At 46.5% G+C, this 18,785-nt stretch overlaps 1 protein-coding gene and 1 long non-coding RNA gene across 10 annotated transcripts in view; one reads left to right on the forward strand and one right to left on the reverse strand.

The window, feature by feature from the left end:
• Window positions 1-11,027, forward strand: part of LOC110257807 — a 65,474-nt gene extending 54,447 nt beyond the window's left edge. The window contains exons 3-4 of the long non-coding RNA XR_002340804.1: window positions 8,416-8,530; window positions 10,603-11,027. This is a non-coding gene — a long non-coding RNA (uncharacterized LOC110257807). The remainder of the gene's footprint in view (window positions 1-8,415; window positions 8,531-10,602) is intronic.
• The window catches only part of MID1 (midline 1), a 670,664-nt gene continuing 652,546 nt past the window's right edge, over window positions 668-18,785 (reverse strand). For 8 of the 9 annotated variants that reach the window (XM_021080489.1, XM_021080486.1, XM_021080487.1 and 5 more), the window contains 3 exons: window positions 18,273-18,434; window positions 12,999-13,206; window positions 668-5,112 (listed from right to left, as the gene is read on the reverse strand). In XM_021080489.1, coding sequence (XP_020936148.1) covers window positions 4,764-5,112; window positions 12,999-13,206; window positions 18,273-18,434 — 719 coding nt within the window. In that variant the 3' untranslated portion in view covers window positions 668-4,763. Of the gene's footprint in view, window positions 5,113-12,994; window positions 13,207-18,272; window positions 18,435-18,785 lie in introns of those variants that run through there. The other variant, XM_021080491.1, reaches the window with a different exon arrangement.

Below are 18,785 nucleotides of genomic sequence, written 5' to 3' on the forward strand. Positions count from 1 at the left end.
GGGGATGGGTTTCTGGACCAACTGCTGGGATTGTTCCAGATCAAGCTGTAAAGACCCCTTCCCCCCAACTCACCTGCTCAAACCATCCTTGCCCTCTTCTGCTCCACCAGTCCAGGAGACTGGAAAGCAAGCTGTTCTTCTCCTCTCTGTACCTCTAGAGGTTTTCTTTCGTGTCTTTAAATTCCCTGGGCAATATTTTGAATCTTGAAACCGTATTCTGAACGGAGAGAGAGAGGCTGCCTGGTAGACTCGGCAAAATTTCAGGCATAAAAGAAAAGGGATTCCGGAGTTCCCGTCGTGGCTCAGTGGTTAACGAATCCAACTAGGAACCACGAGGTTGCGGGTTTGGTCCCTGGCCTCGCTCCGTGGGTTAAGGATCCGGCGTTGCGGTGAGCTGTGGTGTAGGTTGCAGATGTGGTTCGGATCCCGTGTTGCTGTGGCTCTGGCGTAGGCTGGCAGCTACACTTCCAATTGGACCCCTAGCCTGGGAACCTCCGTATGCTGCGGGAGCAGCCAAGAAAATACAAAAAGACAAAAAAGAAAGAAAATGGATTCCATCTCGCAAAGCAGTACCAAAAAATAGATGACGTTGCATAAATCTTTGTGGCATTTGGAATGTGAACACACACAGTGGTGAAAAGGCAACAGACAGGCAGAGACCAAGGGCTTTGGAACCACAAAAATGACTTTATTTTGAATCAGAAAGCAACAGCAATGGACAGTGGGGCTGAGGGCGTGGCGGTGTGACTCGGGTACAGGGACTGAATTTGCTGAGGTGAAAGGAGCAGTGTACAGAGAACGGACCTGGCATTTCCAAACTAAGCCCGCGACACCCAGAGCTTTGTGACACTTCGCTGTAGATTCCCGACTGACACAGGTGTGGGTTGCTTTTCGGATTGCAGTTTTGAAAACCGTTTCCTACATCTTTTTTAAAGGGAAGGAGCCTCTGCCGTGGAGGATTCGGTGCCCCCTTTGCTTTGCTTTGCTTGGTACCCCAGGCATCAACTCGATGACAGGAAAAGTAAATATTGAGGAAAGTTGGGCTTAGAAAACCAACCAAACAAGTTACTCAGCCGGGGCACTACGGATGGTTGGGGCCAGATAATTCTTTGTCATGGGGGCTGTGCTGTGCTTTGTAGGATATTAAGCAGCATCTCTGGTCTCTACTCACTAGATGCCCGTCGCATCCTCCCCCCCTCCAGTTGCGACCCCCCCAGATGCCTCCAGACATTGGCCGGATCGCCCCCCAGTAGAGAACCCCTACTTTAAAAACATCCTCCCGCCCCCTTTTACCGTCTTTAAGTCCTTTTAAACATTCTCGAAGGATAGACCAGATCGCCGGCTTCGCAGTACCAAAAGCACAGCATTACATCCGTGTGTCTCTGCAAGCACTGCCTCTGTGCCTGGAGGCGAAACAATTCCACGTTCCCGGGGCGGGAGGCGGGAGAGGTCAGGGGCGGCACTGGCTCGGTTCCTCCGGAAGTCGGGGACAGCATCTCAGCACTGTAATAAAATGCCTGTTTGTCATCAGGCCTTTTCCTCCTCTCCAGCAGAAATTCTCATCAATAGGTACAGTCTGCTTTCAAAGTCATTTTCAAGCTGGAAAGAACGTCCCCCCCCCGCCCCCGCATCCCCCACTGTCATCTTTCTCCATCCAGATGGCTGCTTGATTGGGCCAGCCACTTTCAACCCTGGGTCCTAGGGTTCTTCATGTGTAGCCACCAGACGGGTGGGTACTGTGTTTCTGAGTTCTGTTAGGAGGGCTGGCTACATACTGGCATAGGCCCAGGGCAAAATGAAAACGCAGGCCCCTTGTCCAGACACGATTAAGCAGTTCGAGATGGCGACAGCCCCGTTCACCCACGCACGACGTCGGCCCTGGCACTCTTGCTTGGCACTGCATGCAGTGTTGTGTCTTCGTTTAATCGGCCCTGCCATCTCCTTCTCCTCTGTATTGCGATGCTTCCTGTGAACTTAGAAACCTTGAGAGCAAAAGGCCGGGCCCCTGATCCATTTCAAGAATTGTACTGCAGCAAATGTTGACAGCATGTGTTTTTCAAACGTTCCCAAAAAAGATCCACATGGAAATCTTTTCGACATCATTACAGCAAGGAAAGGAGACACGGTGGCCCTGGCACCATATACATCTTTGTCTGTAAATAGGACAACATGGAAAAAAGAGGAACTGCTACTGTCCGCAATGTTTTTCAGTTAGCAAAGAGCGAGACTTCCACAACAAAAAGATAACATCATCCCTCCTGTCCTTTAGAAAAAGAGCCAGAACATAACCTAAATGGCTTGCAGGGAAAATTGGAGGAGTAACTTCTTTAGATTGAAAAGCATTATATTCATGGAAACAAGTGTCCTCAAAAATGCTTTGTTTTTTTGAACATCATAAGGCAAACTGTAGGGTTTATTGTACCTGGAGACCACGATTTAAAAACCTCAGAAGCTGAGTGTTAGACTCTTTCATTCCAAACCTCTTCGTGTACAAAGTGCATGAAAATATCTGTTTTCCAGCTACCAAAAAAGCGTGTAAAAACTACTCAGCCACCCCTTCTGGTTTACGCAGGGAAGGCAAATGCACATGGTTTTTATATTGTAAAAAAACAAAAAACAAAAAAACACAAACCCCTTAAGTTGGCAGAGAATGATTTTTTTTCCCCTATTGAGGCGCCCATCTTTTAGGTGTGAAATTGTCCTAAGGAACTATCAAAATATTCATCTGGGTATAAATAATATAGTAAATATATAGAATCTATCTGTTAGGAAAAAAGGAGCACATCTGCCAGGGAAGAGGCAGAAGCACCCGGGAGGCCGCCTGTGCCGTCCAGACTCGCCATCGAATAAGGTGATGCTGAAACAGCCGGTCTATGGACGCTTATCAAAGAACCAGTTGGTTGATGGGCTCCATAAAAAAAAAACGGGCAAAAACACTGTCTAGCTCCATCGCTCTGTGCAGTCAAAATGGCCAACCCAGGAGCCCAGATAAATATTTTAGTGAGGGAAAGGATTTATAGATGTCCTACCCTTTGTCAAGGTAGACCCAATGCCAGATCCCTGGTCCAAGTTCAAGGCCCGCTTAAAAAAGCCTAAATGCACGGATCGCTCCTAGACGTCAGATGAGCATGCTGAGAATCCCATCTGACACTGCATTCGTAGGTTCTTTGAGCAGGTTCCAGCACGAGAAGAGGGAGTTTGATTTTTTTTTTTTTTTTTTCTGACCTCTCTATGGCAAACTATACTAGAATATAGAGGGATTTCTACATCTTTCAAGAGGTGTTTGATTTTTCAAAGTCTTTATAATAACTGTTGAGGCACGTATACTAGAGAATAGTACTTTTTTGCAACATCCCTTGTTAACAACTCATAAATAGTAAGTGTTTTTCAGGTGACTTATAGTTGGATGTGGTAGTGAGGGTTGGGGCCACGTGCTAGTGTCCAGGAGAGCAAAAGCCATCCAAAGTGGTGCTGCCACGTGTGACAGAGAAGGCTGATTCCTCATTCCCAGCGACCAAGGAAAATGACTCAGGGGAAGGGGGCACAGGCTCTTAAACACAGTGAAGACACGTCACAGGCCTAAAGAAACTACTCAAAGAATACATTTCGAGCAAGACCTAGAATCCTCCCTCTCCTAAAACGCCCATCAGCCTGAACTTTTGAAATTAGCCGTCGGAGTCAAAGCGACTCATTTCGATGGCACGGTCCTTGCTTTGTCTTTTTTTTTTCATATTGATAGGATTTAATTTTCAATTCAGGCTCCAAAGCAAGCTTGGGGGGCCAGAAAAGGTTTTCCACGGATTGCGGCTGGCATTGCTGATGATGCTATAAGAATATCGTAACGGTAACCCTGATGCCTACCTCTTATGCCACACACACACACACACACACACACACGCCTACCTCTTATGCCACACACACACACACACACACACACACACACACACACACACACACACAAGTTTAAACTGAAATGGAGGCATTGTCATTCCTAATGTGCTCCCAGAATCCTTAAGCCCGGGCAACACAGGGCAGGATGGGGCCAGCGGTTTCAGAACCTTTCTTGTCGGCCTCATCCCCACCAGCCAGCAGGAAGGGAAGGACCGATGTCGCCGCGGCGGATTCCAAGCCCCCAGGTCCGTTCTTTTCCACGCTCTTTTGCTCTCTCCATCCTCCTGCATCCACTTCATATTTCAGACATCAGAGTTAAAGCCCCTTCAAGCGAAACCAGAGTTAGAAAGTCGGTTTACTTCCCTACTAGGTTCCAAACTCTTTTTTTATTTTGAAAGGAGTTGCAGATGGTGAAGCCCTGTGTGGGGGCGACCGGACCTACGGCGGCATCAGTAGGATGGACGATGTGAGGTAAAGACGCGCGCAAAACTCAAGATTTTTTTTTTTTTCCAAGCCCATGGACGGTGATGGAATCAAGGTGGTAACAGCGGGTCAACGTATGGGCCGCCTCCTGTGCAAAACCAGGTCATTCCTGGGCGTCGTGATCCTGGCTACGTTGCTTTTATCAATACACCTTTTCCTGTGAATATAGAACAAAACAGTTAAAGACACGAATGAAAGCCTGAACTGAATCCCATTACCCGGGACAAGGGTGGGAACTGCCTGTGGGGCGTCCTAGCGCAGCTGGTGTCTGGATGCTTGTTGCCGAGATGGAATGACATTCTGGAAGCCTGTGCTTTTTTTCTCTGTCCCCGATATGGTGGCCGCCACCCTTCGGACTCCCCAGCAAATCGCTCGGCGGAGCCAGGCGCTCACGGCAGCTGCTCTGTGCAGTCCAGATGGTCTGGGATTGGCAGGCCCGTGATAATGGTCAGGCATTTGTTCCACACAGTGAACGTGGGGCACACGGGCTGCGAGAAGGTGACGTCGAAAGTGTAGAGGTGGAGGGAGTTCAAGGCATCGTAGAAGGCAACGGAGCCGTTGTCGTAGTCCAGCAGGATGCCGACGCGCCGCAGGTGGGGGGCCGGCTCGATGGGGACCTCCTTGCTGTTGTGTCTCACCACCCAGGTATTGTGACAGCGGCACAGCGCCCAGGAAGCGGAGTTCTTCCCAATCCACTCGTGCTTCGGGGCCGATTTGTAAGCAAGGCCGATGGCATACCTGCGGAAACACAAGGCCAACCACGATGAGCCTGCTGCGCGGGGATGCGGCATCCTTTCCGTGGTCCTCGGGGGGGGGGGGGTCAGGAAGGTGTGATTCTCTGAGCCCCTGTTCATTCGCCTTCCTCGAAAGCGTGGCAGGCATCGTGACACGGGTGTTCCTCTCCTTGCCTTGCCAACAGAGTGGCAGAGAGGGGCCCCTGTACTTGGCCACGTCCCCTTTCCAGTTCGGACAGTACCAGAGACTCTGAACTTGGTGTTTGGGCTTTTTTTTTTTTTTTTTTTTTTTTTGTCTTTTTGCCTTTTCTAGGGCCACTCCCGAGGCATATGGAGGTTCCCGGGCTAGGGGTCCAATCGGAGCTGTAGCCACCGGCCTACACCACAGCAACACGGGATCCAAGCCGCATCTGCAACCTACACCACAGCTCATGGCAACGCCGGATCCTTACCCCGCTGAGCAAGACCAGGGACCGAACCCGCAACCTCATGGTTCCTAGTCGGATTCGTTAACCACTGCGCCATGACGGGAACTCCCTTCTTTTCTTTTTTTTGTTTTTTTAACATTGATGAGGACCCACACAGTGAATTCTCTAGACTGGTGGCGTCCAATAGAACGTTCTGCAATGACCGAAATGTTCTACTCTATTCGATATGGTAGCCACGAGCCACACTTGGCTTTTGGGCACTGGTACTGTGCCTGGTGAGACCCAAGAACTGAACTTGAAATGTATTTAATTGATGGAGTTCCTGTCGTGGCTCAGTGGTTAACGAATCTGCCTAGGAACCATGAGGTTGCGGGTTCCATCCCCGGCCTCGCTCAGTGGGTTAAGGATCCTGCGTGGCTGTGGCTGGGATGTAGGCTGGTGGCTACAACTCTGATGAACCCCCTAGCCTGGAAACCTCCATATGCCGTGGGAACGGCCCTAGAAAAGGCAAAAAGACAAAAAAGTAAAAATTAATTTTTTTTTCTTGGCTTCCCCCATGGCATATGGAAGTTCCAGGCCTGGGGGGAGGGTCCAATCTGAGCCACGGCTGCAGCAATGCTGGATCCTTAACCCACTGAGCAGGGCTGGGGATCAAACCTGTGGCTCCACACGAACAAGCCGGATCATCAAGCCACTGCGCCTCCTACATTTATGAATTTTATCGAATTATTTACATAGCTGCATGTGGCCCATGGTTCCCATGTAGCAGAGGCCTAGACTTCTCCTTTGGACCACCTGTGACTTTTTCAACTGACAAGCCTGGAAAATGACTTTGTGAATGGGGCTAATAGTGCCTTGGCAACTCCCAGCCTCAGTGTTCTCATCTTATCCTCGTATCTGAGGGCTCTTTTGAGGAGGAGAGAGTATGTGTAAAATCCCGGGCCCAAGGCCTGGTGTAGAGTATTCAGGAACTATTAATGTATAATTTTGGCCTAATGACATATTACTAATAACTACCGGACTCAGAATCTGAACCTAGAATGATTCAAAAGGCCACAAATTTTAAGAACTGAATGTCTTTCCCCACCAGAAAAGTCCTTTTGATTTTATTTCCTACTCTATTCCTTAAAAAGCTAAACATGTCTCTGAGCAGATGGATAGCCTAGTTATTCTCAATGTTCTCTCAGTGCTCAAAAAAAGGGTAAGAATTCTTGGAGTTCCCGTCGTGACGCAGTGGTTAACAAATCCGACTAGGAACCATGAGGTGGCGGGTTCGATCCCTGACCTCGCTCAGTGGGTTAAGGATCTGGCGTTGCCGTGAGCTGTGGTGTAGGTCGCAGATGTGGCTTGGATCCTGCGTTGCTGTGCCTGTGGTGTAGGCTGGCAGCTGTAGCTCTGATTGGACCCCTAGCCTGGGAACCTCCATATGCCGCGGGAGTGGCCCTAGAAAAGGCAAAAAGGCAAAAGAAAAAAAAAAAAAAAAGGTAAGAATTCTTTCTTCGATGCTCCAAGTTCTTGATCTCTTTTCATTCCGCTGAGGTATGTCTCCATAATATTCACAGTATTTCATAGTTACTAAGATAAGCAAATCCTAGCATTCTTTATTTTAAAAAACATCAACAACGTGGCATTAGTTTCAGGTATACAGCAAAGTGAATCAGTTATACGTATATATGTGTATACAGACATATATATATCCTTTTGCAGATTCTTTTCCCATATAGAAAACATATAATTCTTTTTTTGTTTTTTTTGGGGGGGGGCCGCACATGGAAGTTCCCAGGTTAGGGGTCGAATTGGAGCTACAGCTGCCAGCCTACACTGCAGCCACAGCAACGCAGGATCCAAGCCACAGCATCTGTGTCCTGCACCATAGCTCATAGAAATACCAGATCCTTAACCCACTGAGTGAGGCCAGGGATCGAACCCACAACCTCAGGGTTCCTAGTTGGATTCATTTCTGCTGTGCCACAACAGGGACCCCGAAAACACATAATTCTTAGTAAAAGCCAATCGATTCAGAGTTCAATTGTTTTTTGGTTTTTTTGGTCTTTTTAGGGCCGCACCTGTGGCACATGGAAATTCCCAGGCTAGGGATAGAATTGGAGCTACCACTGCTGGCCTATGCCATAGCCACAGCAATGCCTGAGCCGAGCTGCGTCTGTGACCTACACCACAGCTCACAGCAAAGACGAATCCTTAATCCACTGAGGGAGGACAGGGATTGAACCCACATCCTCATGCATACTAGTTCGGTTCATTACCCATGAGCCACAACGGGAACTGCCAGAGTTCAGTTCTCAACAGATTATAGTAAAAACCAATCTAACTGGATAATGACATATGGTATCTTACCCACTGCAGGGAGAAAAACCTCACTAGTCTTTGAAAAATGACATTTCTTTCAAAAAGCATGTGCTGGATTTAAAATACATTCACTTCAAGAGTGGTGTGTCTAGGAGTTCCCGTCGTGGCGCAGTGGAAACGAATCCAACTAGGAACCAGGAGATTGCGGGTTTGATCCATGGCCTTCCTCAATGCGTTAAGGATCCGGCGTTGCCGTGCACTGTGGTGTAGGTCACTGATGTGGCTCAGATCTGGCATTGCTGTGACTGTGGTGTAGGTTGGCAGCATTAGCTCTGATTGGACCCCTAGCCCGAGAACCTCCATATGCCAGGGGTGCAGCCCTAAAAAGACAAAAGACAAAAAAAAAAAAAAAAAAAAAAAAAAGAATGGTGTGTTTAAAAGTATGTGTATATATTATACATATATTTAAAACACGCCATCACTGAGTTAAAAGGTGATGGAATTGATGATCCATGAAGCCCAGTGTAGCCGCCCGTGTGCTGTCAGACTGGCCGCCTCTCTTCCCTTTTTAGATGCTTGGGCTGCGTTTCCCAGAAGGAGCCCGGGTCAGATTCTGCCACTGACACCTTGCACAAGGTCCAGAAGCTCTAAAAGGAGGGGATGCCCTGTTTCCCAGACACTGGAGAGGTGAGTTGGCAGAAGCTTCTAGGGGCGGGGGGCCGGGGTGGGGGAACTGGTGGGTTATCCTTGCCTCTGGGCTGGGGGTTCACTTTCTGGCTTCGTGGACTGGAGTACCAGCTCCCTGACCAGTGCTTCCAGGGCTCCAGCAGGCGTCTGGCTCCCCAAGAATGACTTCTCTTTTTCTCTGAGCCCTAACAGATGCTCTGGAAAGGTTTTCATTTTGCAATTTTTAAACATGCTCCCCAAAGACGGTCCCTCTTCCTGGCAGACACCATTTCCCTTTGCAGATAATTTGGAACCTGCGTTTGCATCACAGAATAGCCACATGTCTGTACGGTTTCCTTCTTCGTGCTGTACACCATTTTTATTTTTTATTAGAGAACCTTGACATTTCTTTTCCATTTGAACTTGAACTGAACCCCCTAGGAAGTAGCTGTGGCAGGTATGAGTGACTTCATTTAGCAAATGGGAAAACCAAGAGAAGGTTAAATTAGGAGCAACATTCAGATCTTGCCCCCCCCCGCCCCGCCGAACTTCAGGCACCGTCATCATGCATGGACCCTTTTGTAGTTAACTCCCTTTCATAAAACGCCAAGAGCACATTAACGGCATTAGAGGGAGAGAGTAACTATGTCTCTAGTCGATTAAGCAAAGGAAAATACCATTATACTACCATTAATCTGGAAAGCTAGGTACTGATTTCTCCTGAGCTGGAAAAGTGCAGGCAGAGGTGATGTTCCATTAAGATACGCAGGGAGAGCGGGAGAAGGCACAAAGTACATTGGCAGAGCCATGTTCACACACCCCATCGCGTGGATCACAACAAACGTGTTACTTTCAAGTCGGGACACATGTGCCCGAGAAAAGAAAAGGTGTCATTAGCTGTTCGAATCAAGGGATTACAGGCATTGGATCGTGTAGGGTCACCGTGTCCCAGCTAATGCCTCCAGGGAAATCTTAAGCAGCTTTCTAGGGGTGCATTTTCGGAGGTCGACACAAATGCATCTGTCAATGGCCGCGCTTTGACTCTTACTTAATTTTTGAAGTTGTCTCCCCCCACCTCCTGCGTTGGTTTCGACCCCTGGAGGGTGTTTTCAAGGGAACGTGGATCGGTGTTTGTAGAACGGAAGTGGTCCCGGGAATTCTCCACGCCATCGCTCAGTGGCAATGAGCTCATAAAGATCGGGTATCATTTATCATAAGTAATTATTAATGAGGCTCTAATTATTTAGACGCTGGATTCCTTCCCAGATTAATAAAGCCCGTTAATTAACGCGAGATGTTTGCTCTTTTGCACCTGCAAAAAGTCACCGTATTTGCCTTGGGGCTTTTGTCTTGCCCCAGTGCGGCTACAAACTGTAAATGCTAGCCTGGCCCAGAGCCCAGTTCGGCAGAAGGATCTCCATCCTCCAGGGGGCTGTTGGACCAGGAATGGTCTGGGCAAAGAGAATCGTGAGGGTCACAACGGAAAAAAAACCGACTTGCTTGACTAATACAGGCACTGTTTTTTTTTTTTTGTCTTTTGTCTTTTTTTGTTGTTGTTGTTGCTATTTCTTGGGCCGCTCCCGTGGCATGTGGAGGTTCCCAGGCTAGGGGTTGAATCGGAGCTGTAGCCACCGGCCTACGCCAGAGCCACAGCAACACGGGATCCGAGCCGCGTCTGCAACCTACACCACAGCTCACGGCAACGCCGGATCGTTAACCCACTGAGCAAGGGCAGGGACCGAACCCGCAACCTCATGGTTCCTAGTCGGATTCGTTAACCACTGTGCCACGACGGGAACTCCAGGCACTATTGTTAAGAGAAATAAGACACTCGAGCTTATGCGTTGACTTGGGGAATTCAGCTGACCGGTACCAACATTATAAAGGACTGACTTAGTGCCTTATGTGCATAGGTTTGAAGTGAAAGGTGGCTTTGTTTTTTTTTTTTTTTTGGTAGAATATCTTTTTCTTTTAAATGATTTTTATTTTCCCATCATAGCTGGCTTCCAGTGCTCTGTCCAGTTGGTACTGTAGAAAGGTTGCTTTTGGATCTTTTCATTTTAATTACTCCATGAATTTTATTACATTTATAGGTATACCATGATCCTCAGAAGAAAGCCTGCTTTTGAAAGAAGAAATGTTTTCGCATCCTTACCTCAAAACTAACAACGATTACGCATCATCTTCCAGTTACGAAGTTTCCTGGTTTTTTTGTGTTGTTTTTTTTTTGTTTTTAAAGCTATCACTCATTTAAGTACCTCACAGTAAGCCGTTATGGCTTATCATGGTATTATGGTTTATCATTGGTATTTAATAGGGTCCCCTGGGCTGTGCAGGAGGACTCTTGTTTATCTGTCCCATATATACCACTTTGCTTCTGCTAATCCCAACCTCCCAATCCATCTCTCCCCGCATCCTCCTTCCCCTTGGCAAACACACGTCTGTTTTCTGTGTGACTCTATTTCTTAGGTAAGTTCATGTGTTGTGTTTTAGATTCCACCTATAAACGATAACAGGATATTTGTCTTTCTCTGACTTATATGCTTCGTACGAGAATCTCTAGGTCCACCCATGTTGCTGCAAATGGCATGATTTTGTTTTTTTCATGGCTGAGGGGTATGCCATCGGCTATATGTTCCATAGCGTCTTTATTCCTCTGTCAATGGACATTTAGGTTGTTGCCGGGTCGTGGCTACTGTAGATAGTGCTGCTCTGAACATGGAAGTGCATGTATCTTTTTGAATTACTGTTTTGTCTGGAGTGGGATATATATATCCAGGAGTAGGATTGCTAGATCATATAATAATAATAATATTAATTGCTAGAGCATACAATACTTCTCTTTTCACTTGTGCTGCATAAGGGCTGGTTAAATAAAAATTCAGTAGCTCCCTTTTTGAGCACTTTTAAGTGGGCATTTGAGAGACAGACGGCCAGCAGAAGGGGGTGCAGTCATGGCTGTGGAAAAGGCAAGGTCAGCGGTGTAAGGTTAATGTCGCGGGGGTAACTAATTCCAGCGCAGACTGCCCTGACCTCTGTCCTCAGTCTTAGAGAACACAGTGGGCTCAAGTCACTGCACCGACTCTCAGGGACTCTTTGCAATGGGTCCTGGTGGAGGATCACGGCTTCACCCCCAGCCTCAGCTCTGGACGGGCCCAGTCTAGAATCAACAAATACACAAGGCCCCAGAAAGTTGCTTTGCTTTTTTTTTTTTTTAAATAATGAAGACAGCGCTGTTCGAGAGTAAGAATTGGTGAACTTTTCTGTCAAGGGCCAGAGAGCTAATAGGGCTTCATGGACCATAGCATTCTGTCTCTCCTCCTCCCCGCCGCTGTGTGTCTCAAAGGCAGCCATAGACAATACAGAAAAGCATGGGCCTAGCTGGGGTCCCCTAAGACAGTGGGCCAGGTTTTGTCCAATGGCTCTAGTCTGCTGACCTACATTTTAAAGCATGAAAACAGAGTTAGCATACTAGTTCTCCCAGAGCCCAGGACTCAATTCTTGACATAAATAAAAATATAAATGGAGTTGAAAGAGTTTTTTTTTTTTTTCGCTTGGTATACATTCACTTCCTCTTCTCAACTCCATGGGAGGCATATACTTCCCCTGCACCACTGGCCCTGGCCATGTGCCTGGCTTTGGCCAATGAGAAGGGAGTAGATAGAATGCATGCAGAGGTTGCAAATGTGCTTACGTAGTTGGGCTTGCACCCTTGGGTTCCTTGAGTCACGTGGGCCTGGGTAGCCCACTTGTCCAAAGGGGATGAAAAAAACACATGGAACAGACTTAGAGCCATAGATTAAAGCAAGGCCTGGTTGAGATTACCCTTTGGCTAACCCACAATGAGGGTGTCACTGAGCAACTGGAAATGATTATTGGTTGAAGGTGCTAAGTTTTGGGGTGTTTGTTATGCAGCATTACTGTAACAGCAGTTGACTGATTGATAAAGAAGATGTGGTACATACATTCAATGGAATACTACTCAGCCATTAAAAAGTGAAAAAGGCCATCTGCAGCAACATGGATGGACCTAGAGATTATCATCCTAAGTAAGTCAGACAAAGACAAATACCATCTGCTAGCACTTACATGAAACATCTAAAATAGGATACAAATGAACTTACCTATGAAAAAGACTCATAGACATTGGAAAAAAATACTCATGGTTATCAAGGGGAAAGGGAGCGGGAAGGATGAGTTGGGAATTTAGGATTAACAGATACAAATTACTGTGGGCAGAATCAATGAGAAACAAGGTCCTGCTGTGTAGCACAGGGAACTATGTTCAATATCTCGTAATAACCTTTGGTGGAATAGAATGTGAAGGAGAAGATACATGAATATAGACATACACATATACCTATGCATATGTATATGGGACTGAGTCACTCTGCTGTGCACCCAGGGCTGACACAGCATTGTAGGTCAACTACACTTAAAACAACTGTACCTAAAGAAAAATTAGAGGACAACAGATAAAATTGCCTACCATGTGCTTCCACTTATGACCACTTCCCAGTAATGCCGGCCACTATCGATGAACACATTTCCAGCTACACCATAGCTCCCTTGGCTGGTGAAGCGTTCAGGTGTGTGGCTCTTCTTGGACGATGACTCATCCCGTTCTACTGTCAAGTTATCATGGGACACCTTCAGCTTTCGATGAGCAGACTTGGGGTCCAGTTTAAATGGCTGGCCTGGAAGCAGGTTTACAAAACAAAAAGAGAAAGATGAAAAGAACTGTTGGTTGTAATATGACTGATAACATTGTCAGATGCAGCTTTAAAAAGTACAATAAAATAGTAAAGACGCATATGTTCCTGCCCTCATGAGCTCACACAGTCCTTTGTAAGATGTGGATGCACTATGTGACAACAGCATGGGAAGAAATAAAAGGTAAAATAAAATTGGAATGGAAGAGGTAACACTGTCACTATATGCAGGTGACATGATATTACATACAGAAAACCCTAAAGACTCCACACACGAACTACTTGAACTGATAAAAGGATTCAGCAAGGTAGCAGGGTACAAGATTAACATACAGAAGTCAACTGCATTCTTTGACATTAACCATGAATTAGCAGGGAAAGCAAAAAAAAAAATTGCTTTTAAAATCACATCAAAAATTAAAATACTTAGCTATCAGTCTGATAAACGAATTCAGCAAAGCAGCAGGATAAAAGATTAATATACAAAACTCTGTTGCCATTTCCTTACGATATCTTTTAAAAATCACACCCCCCAAACTAAAGTACACCCTCACACCATGCACAAAAATAAACTCAAAATGGCATAAAGATTTAAATATAAGACACAAATATAAGACAAAACATTCTCTGACATAAATCGTACCCATGTTTTTTAGGTCAGTCTCTCAAAGCAATAGAAATAAAAATAAACAAATGGGACCTAAACAAATTTACAAGCTTTTGCACAGCAAAGGAACCCATTAAAAAACCAAAAGAAAACCGACAGAATGGGAGAAAATATTTGCTATGATGCAATGACAGGGGCTTAATCTCCAACATATACCGTTCATACAACTCTACAACAAAATAAAACAATCTAATTGAGAAGTGGGCAGAAGCCTTAAACAGACATTTCTCTACAGGAGACGGAGAGTCAGGAGGTACATGAAAAGAGGCTCAAATTTGCTCATTATTAGAAAATGCAAATCAAAACTACAATGAAGTATCACCTCATACCAGTCAGAATGGCCATAATAAAGCGTCTACAAATGAAAACAAATTGCTGGAGTTCCCATCGTGGTGCAGTGGTTAACGAATCCGACTAGGAACCATGAGGTTGTGGGTCGATTCCTGCCCTTGCTCAGTGGGTTAACGATCCGGCATTGCTGTGAGCTGTGGTGTAGGTCGCAGACGCGGCTCGGATCCCACGTTGCTGTGGCTCTGGCACAGGCTGGCAGCTACAGCTCTGATTCGACCCCTAACCTGGGAACCTCCATATGCCGTGGGAACGGCCCAAGAAATGGCAAAAAGACAAAAAAGAAAATAATTCTATTAAAAAAAAATTTGAAAAGGGAACCCTCCTGTACACTGTTGGTGGGAAAATAAATTGGTGCAACCACTATAACATCATGGACGTTCCTCAGAAAACTAAAAATAGCATTACCAGAGGATCCAACAATCCCACCCCTGGGCCTATACCTGGAGAAAACTATCATTCAAAAAAGATACAGGACGCCTATGTTCACAGCAGCACTATTCACCATAGCCAAGATATGGAAACAACCTGTGCATCAACAGATGAATGGATAAAGAAGATGGGGCATACACACAATGGAATACTACTCAGCCATAAAAAAGAATGAACTAATGCCACTTGCAGCAACATGGATGGACCCAGCGATTATTGGACGAGGGAAGTCAGAGAAAGACAAATACCGTATGATATCACTTATATGTAGAATCTAAACTACGACACAAATGAACCTATCAACAAAACAGATTCATGGACACAGAGATCAGACTTGTGGTTGCCAAGGGGGAGGGAAGGAAAGATAGAGTGGGAGGCTGAGGTTAGCAGATGTAAGCTAATATCTACAGAATGGATGAGCAATGAATATAGCACAGGCAACTATAGTCAACATCCTAGGATAAGCCATAATGGAAAAGAGTATTTTTAAAAAGGTATATATTAGTATGTATATATGTATAACTGAATCAGTTTGCTGTAGAACAGAAATTAACATTGTAAACCAACTCTACTTCAATTAAAATCCTTCCATTTAGATCAGGAACTAGCATACTTTTTCTGCAAGAGGCCAGATGGGAAATATTGTCAGCTCTGCCAGCCACGTGGTTTCTTCTGGAGCTAATCAACACTGCTGTCCTAGCACGGAGACATAGGTAAACAGACGGGTGTGCCAATAAAACTTTATTTACAAAATCAGGCCGTTGAATCTGGTCCACGGGCTGTAGTTTGCTGCCACATTTGAGCTTTCTGTCCGTAACACAGAAAAGCTTAAAGGGGAGCTGAGAGAATCCTCCAGTGCTGAGCAGGCAGTGAGTATTCTCAAAGGCTATAAAGACCTACTGGATTCCAGGTGTCATTTAAATTGTGGCTTGTCTTATTTAAAAAAAAAAAAAAGTCCTGAGGAATGATCATACCAGCAACTATTAGGGATAAAGTATGCACTAAGACAAGAAGCCAAGTTTAAAGATAGTTTTGATTCAAAGATGCCAGTTTTTTTGGAGTTTCCAGGTGGCCTAGTGGCTAAAGGATCCAGCACTGTCACAGCAGTCGTACAGGTTCGATCCCTGGCCTGGGAACTTCGACATGCCGCAGGTGTGGCCAGAAAAAAAAAAAAAAAAAGATGGCAGATTTTAAAGGTGGAAGACAGAATGTGCATAAAAATAACTACACACTAATGGGCGGATTAGGAAGGAATTCCATAAAAGCACCCATCATTGAAAATGAACGCTATGGGGTTCCCGTCATGGCGCAGTGGAAACGAATCCGACTAGGAACCATGAGGTTGAGGGTTCAATCCTTGGCCTCGCTCAGTGGGTTAAGGTGGTGTCATGAGCTGCGGTGTAGGTCGCAGACACGGCTTGGATCTGGCGTTCCTGTGGCTGCGGTGGAGGCTGGCAGCTGTAGCTCCTATTGGACCCCTAGCCTGGGAACCTCCCTATGCTGTGGGTACGGCCCTAAAAAAAAGCAAAAAAAAAATTTTTTTTAATTAAAAATAAAGGCTATATATTGACAACATTGTAAATCAACTATAATAAAAAAATAAAAAATAAATAAAATGAAGGCTGTGTTCTGCCTGCCCTTCCCCCAGGGAGGAAGATCAGAACATTACAGGCGGGCAAAGACTGGCCAGATACATGGTACTTGAATGGTCAAATACATGGTACTTGCCTCGGCTCACACCCTCACTGATACATGCGCGGAGCAGGGCCAGGCCCAGCCCCCTGCATCCTCAAGGAGCAAGTTCCACCTGTGCCTCCGTTGTGTTTCTCGAGGAAACTCTGGTCCTACTCTATGATTCGAGACTTTGCATCAAGACCAAAGAGCTCAGGGAACCAATTAATCATTAAATTAAAGACTTCAATTCATTGCAATATTTGTCCACCTAAGAGTTTGGCAAACTGTAGCTGGTAGGCCAAATCCAGCCCACTCCCTCTGTCTGTTGATGAAGTTTTATTTATTTATTTTTTTTTAGGGCTGCACCCACGGCATAGGGAGGTTCCCAGGCTAGGGGTCGAATCGGAGCTGCAGCTGCAGGCCTACACCACAGCCACATCCATGACAATGAGGGATCTGAGCCGCTTCGGTGACCTACATACACCACAGCTCATGGCAACACTGGATCCTTAACTCCCTGAGAGCAGGGCCTGGGATCGAAACCGCATCCTCAGGGACCCTTTGTTGGGGTCTGAACCCACTGAGTCACAACGGGAACTCCGTGGATGCAGTTTTAAAGAAGCAGGGCCATGCTGTGCTTTGGCATAACAGTGGCAGAGCTGAATACCTGTGACTGAGACCACGGCACCAAAGCGTTACCATCTGGCCCATTACAGAAAAAACTTACCAGCCTCTTGTATGTAACTTAGTAACATCTGTTCAATGACGACAGTCTAGAAGTAGAGGACATGACCTGTTCCTTTGAAATGAATACATGATCTGTCGTAAAACCAACCGAAGCACAAATGAGTCAAGGGTCACTTCTACAGAATTAACCTCAGTGTATGTATCCATTTTTTCCTTAATCTCTGAAGGCGCTTCCTTCTTTGCCAGCAGAAACCATGAGGGGAGAAAGGTGCTTACATTTGTTTAAGAGTACGTATCTTAAACACATATATCTGGAATAAAATAACACGGCTTAAACCAAGGATTTGGGTTCAACGAAGCTTCCTCTTAGAAGCAGTTCCTGTTGAGCGGTTGGCAACCCTCTACCATGATGTCATGTTGACATACTCCAGTTGACCTTCTCTTGGGAGGTCTTACGCAAAGAAATACCGTGGTATGTAGCATCGTGTTTCTAAATCAAAAAGATGTACAGAAAGCAGCAGAGGATAAAATAAAACACATGTGGGTGCGGGGGTGGGGTGGGGGGATGACAGTGTTACAAGATGTACGTATAGCCCAGATCCTTCTTTGCTGGGAGGCTGTCCTGTCCCACCATCCCTGGCCTCTACCCACTAGATACCAGTAGCATCCACTGCAGTTCTGACAACCAAAAATGAGGCCAGACATTGCTTATGTGTTCAGGGGGCCAGCATCCCCTCTGACTGAGCACCTGGACAGGTAAGCAGAGTAAGAAAAAATTCCTGAAGAAAGAGTGATTAGGAGTTCCCATTGTGGCTCAGTGGAAATGAATCTGACTAGCATCCATGAGGATGCAGGTTCCATCCCTGGCCTTGCTCAGTGGGGTTAAGGATCCAGCGTTGCTGTGAGCTGTGGTGTAGGCTTGGCAGCTGTAGCTCCCATTCAACCCCTAGCCTGGGAACCTCCAGGTGCCTCGGCCCTGCAATGACCAAAAAAAAAAAAAAAGTTATTAATTGGCTTTGCTGCTACAGAAAAGAACACTCTGTGCCATTTACAGACCCCAACGGTATGTCCGGCTTGGAACTGAGAGGGATCTGAGGATGCAAAAATCCAGGACTCCCTGCTGGCACTCGGTGCGTTCTGACCCTGTAGGCGGTGAGGGCTGAGACAGGGAAAAGGAAAAGGAAGGAAGCCGGAGGCAGCGGAAGGGAGGGCAGATGAGAGCCTCCCAGCTCTTGGCACTTACTGTTTGTCTTCAGCTTCCCAGGTTCACTGCTGCGGCTGCCCGCCTGGTTGATGGCCTTGACGATGAAGATGTACTTGGTGCCGCTCTGCAGACCGTGCACCGTGTAGTGGTTCTGCTTGATATTGGGCACAATCATCCAGCTATCGGCCGAGTTACACAGACCTGCAAAGCCAAGGAGACCTGATGAGTTCTGCGGTGCCAGCACAGGGCCAGCTGGCGTCACGTCCAGGTCGCCTAATGTGAGGTTCTGGGAACCCGAAGCAGAATGCTCGGTCGTTTCTTAGGGAGGCTGCCCAGAAATTGGAGCGTTCAAGGTCCCGCGTGTAAGTAGGACGGCGACCTGTGTGTATCAGGATGTAGTCCCACTGGTCTTTCCAAGTGGAAAAGACCCATCGGGATGATGATGCCGCAGCATCTGCGCATTGCGAATGGGGGCAGCGAGGGTGGTTCTGTCCAGGAGCTGAAGCGCCCACCATATATGTGCATCGTCCATGACTGGGCGCTGTGGGATGG

This window comes from Sus scrofa, chromosome X (genome assembly GCF_000003025.6).
Source record: "Sus scrofa isolate TJ Tabasco breed Duroc chromosome X, Sscrofa11.1, whole genome shotgun sequence".
In the NCBI taxonomy this organism is placed as follows: domain Eukaryota; kingdom Metazoa; phylum Chordata; class Mammalia; order Artiodactyla; family Suidae; genus Sus; species Sus scrofa.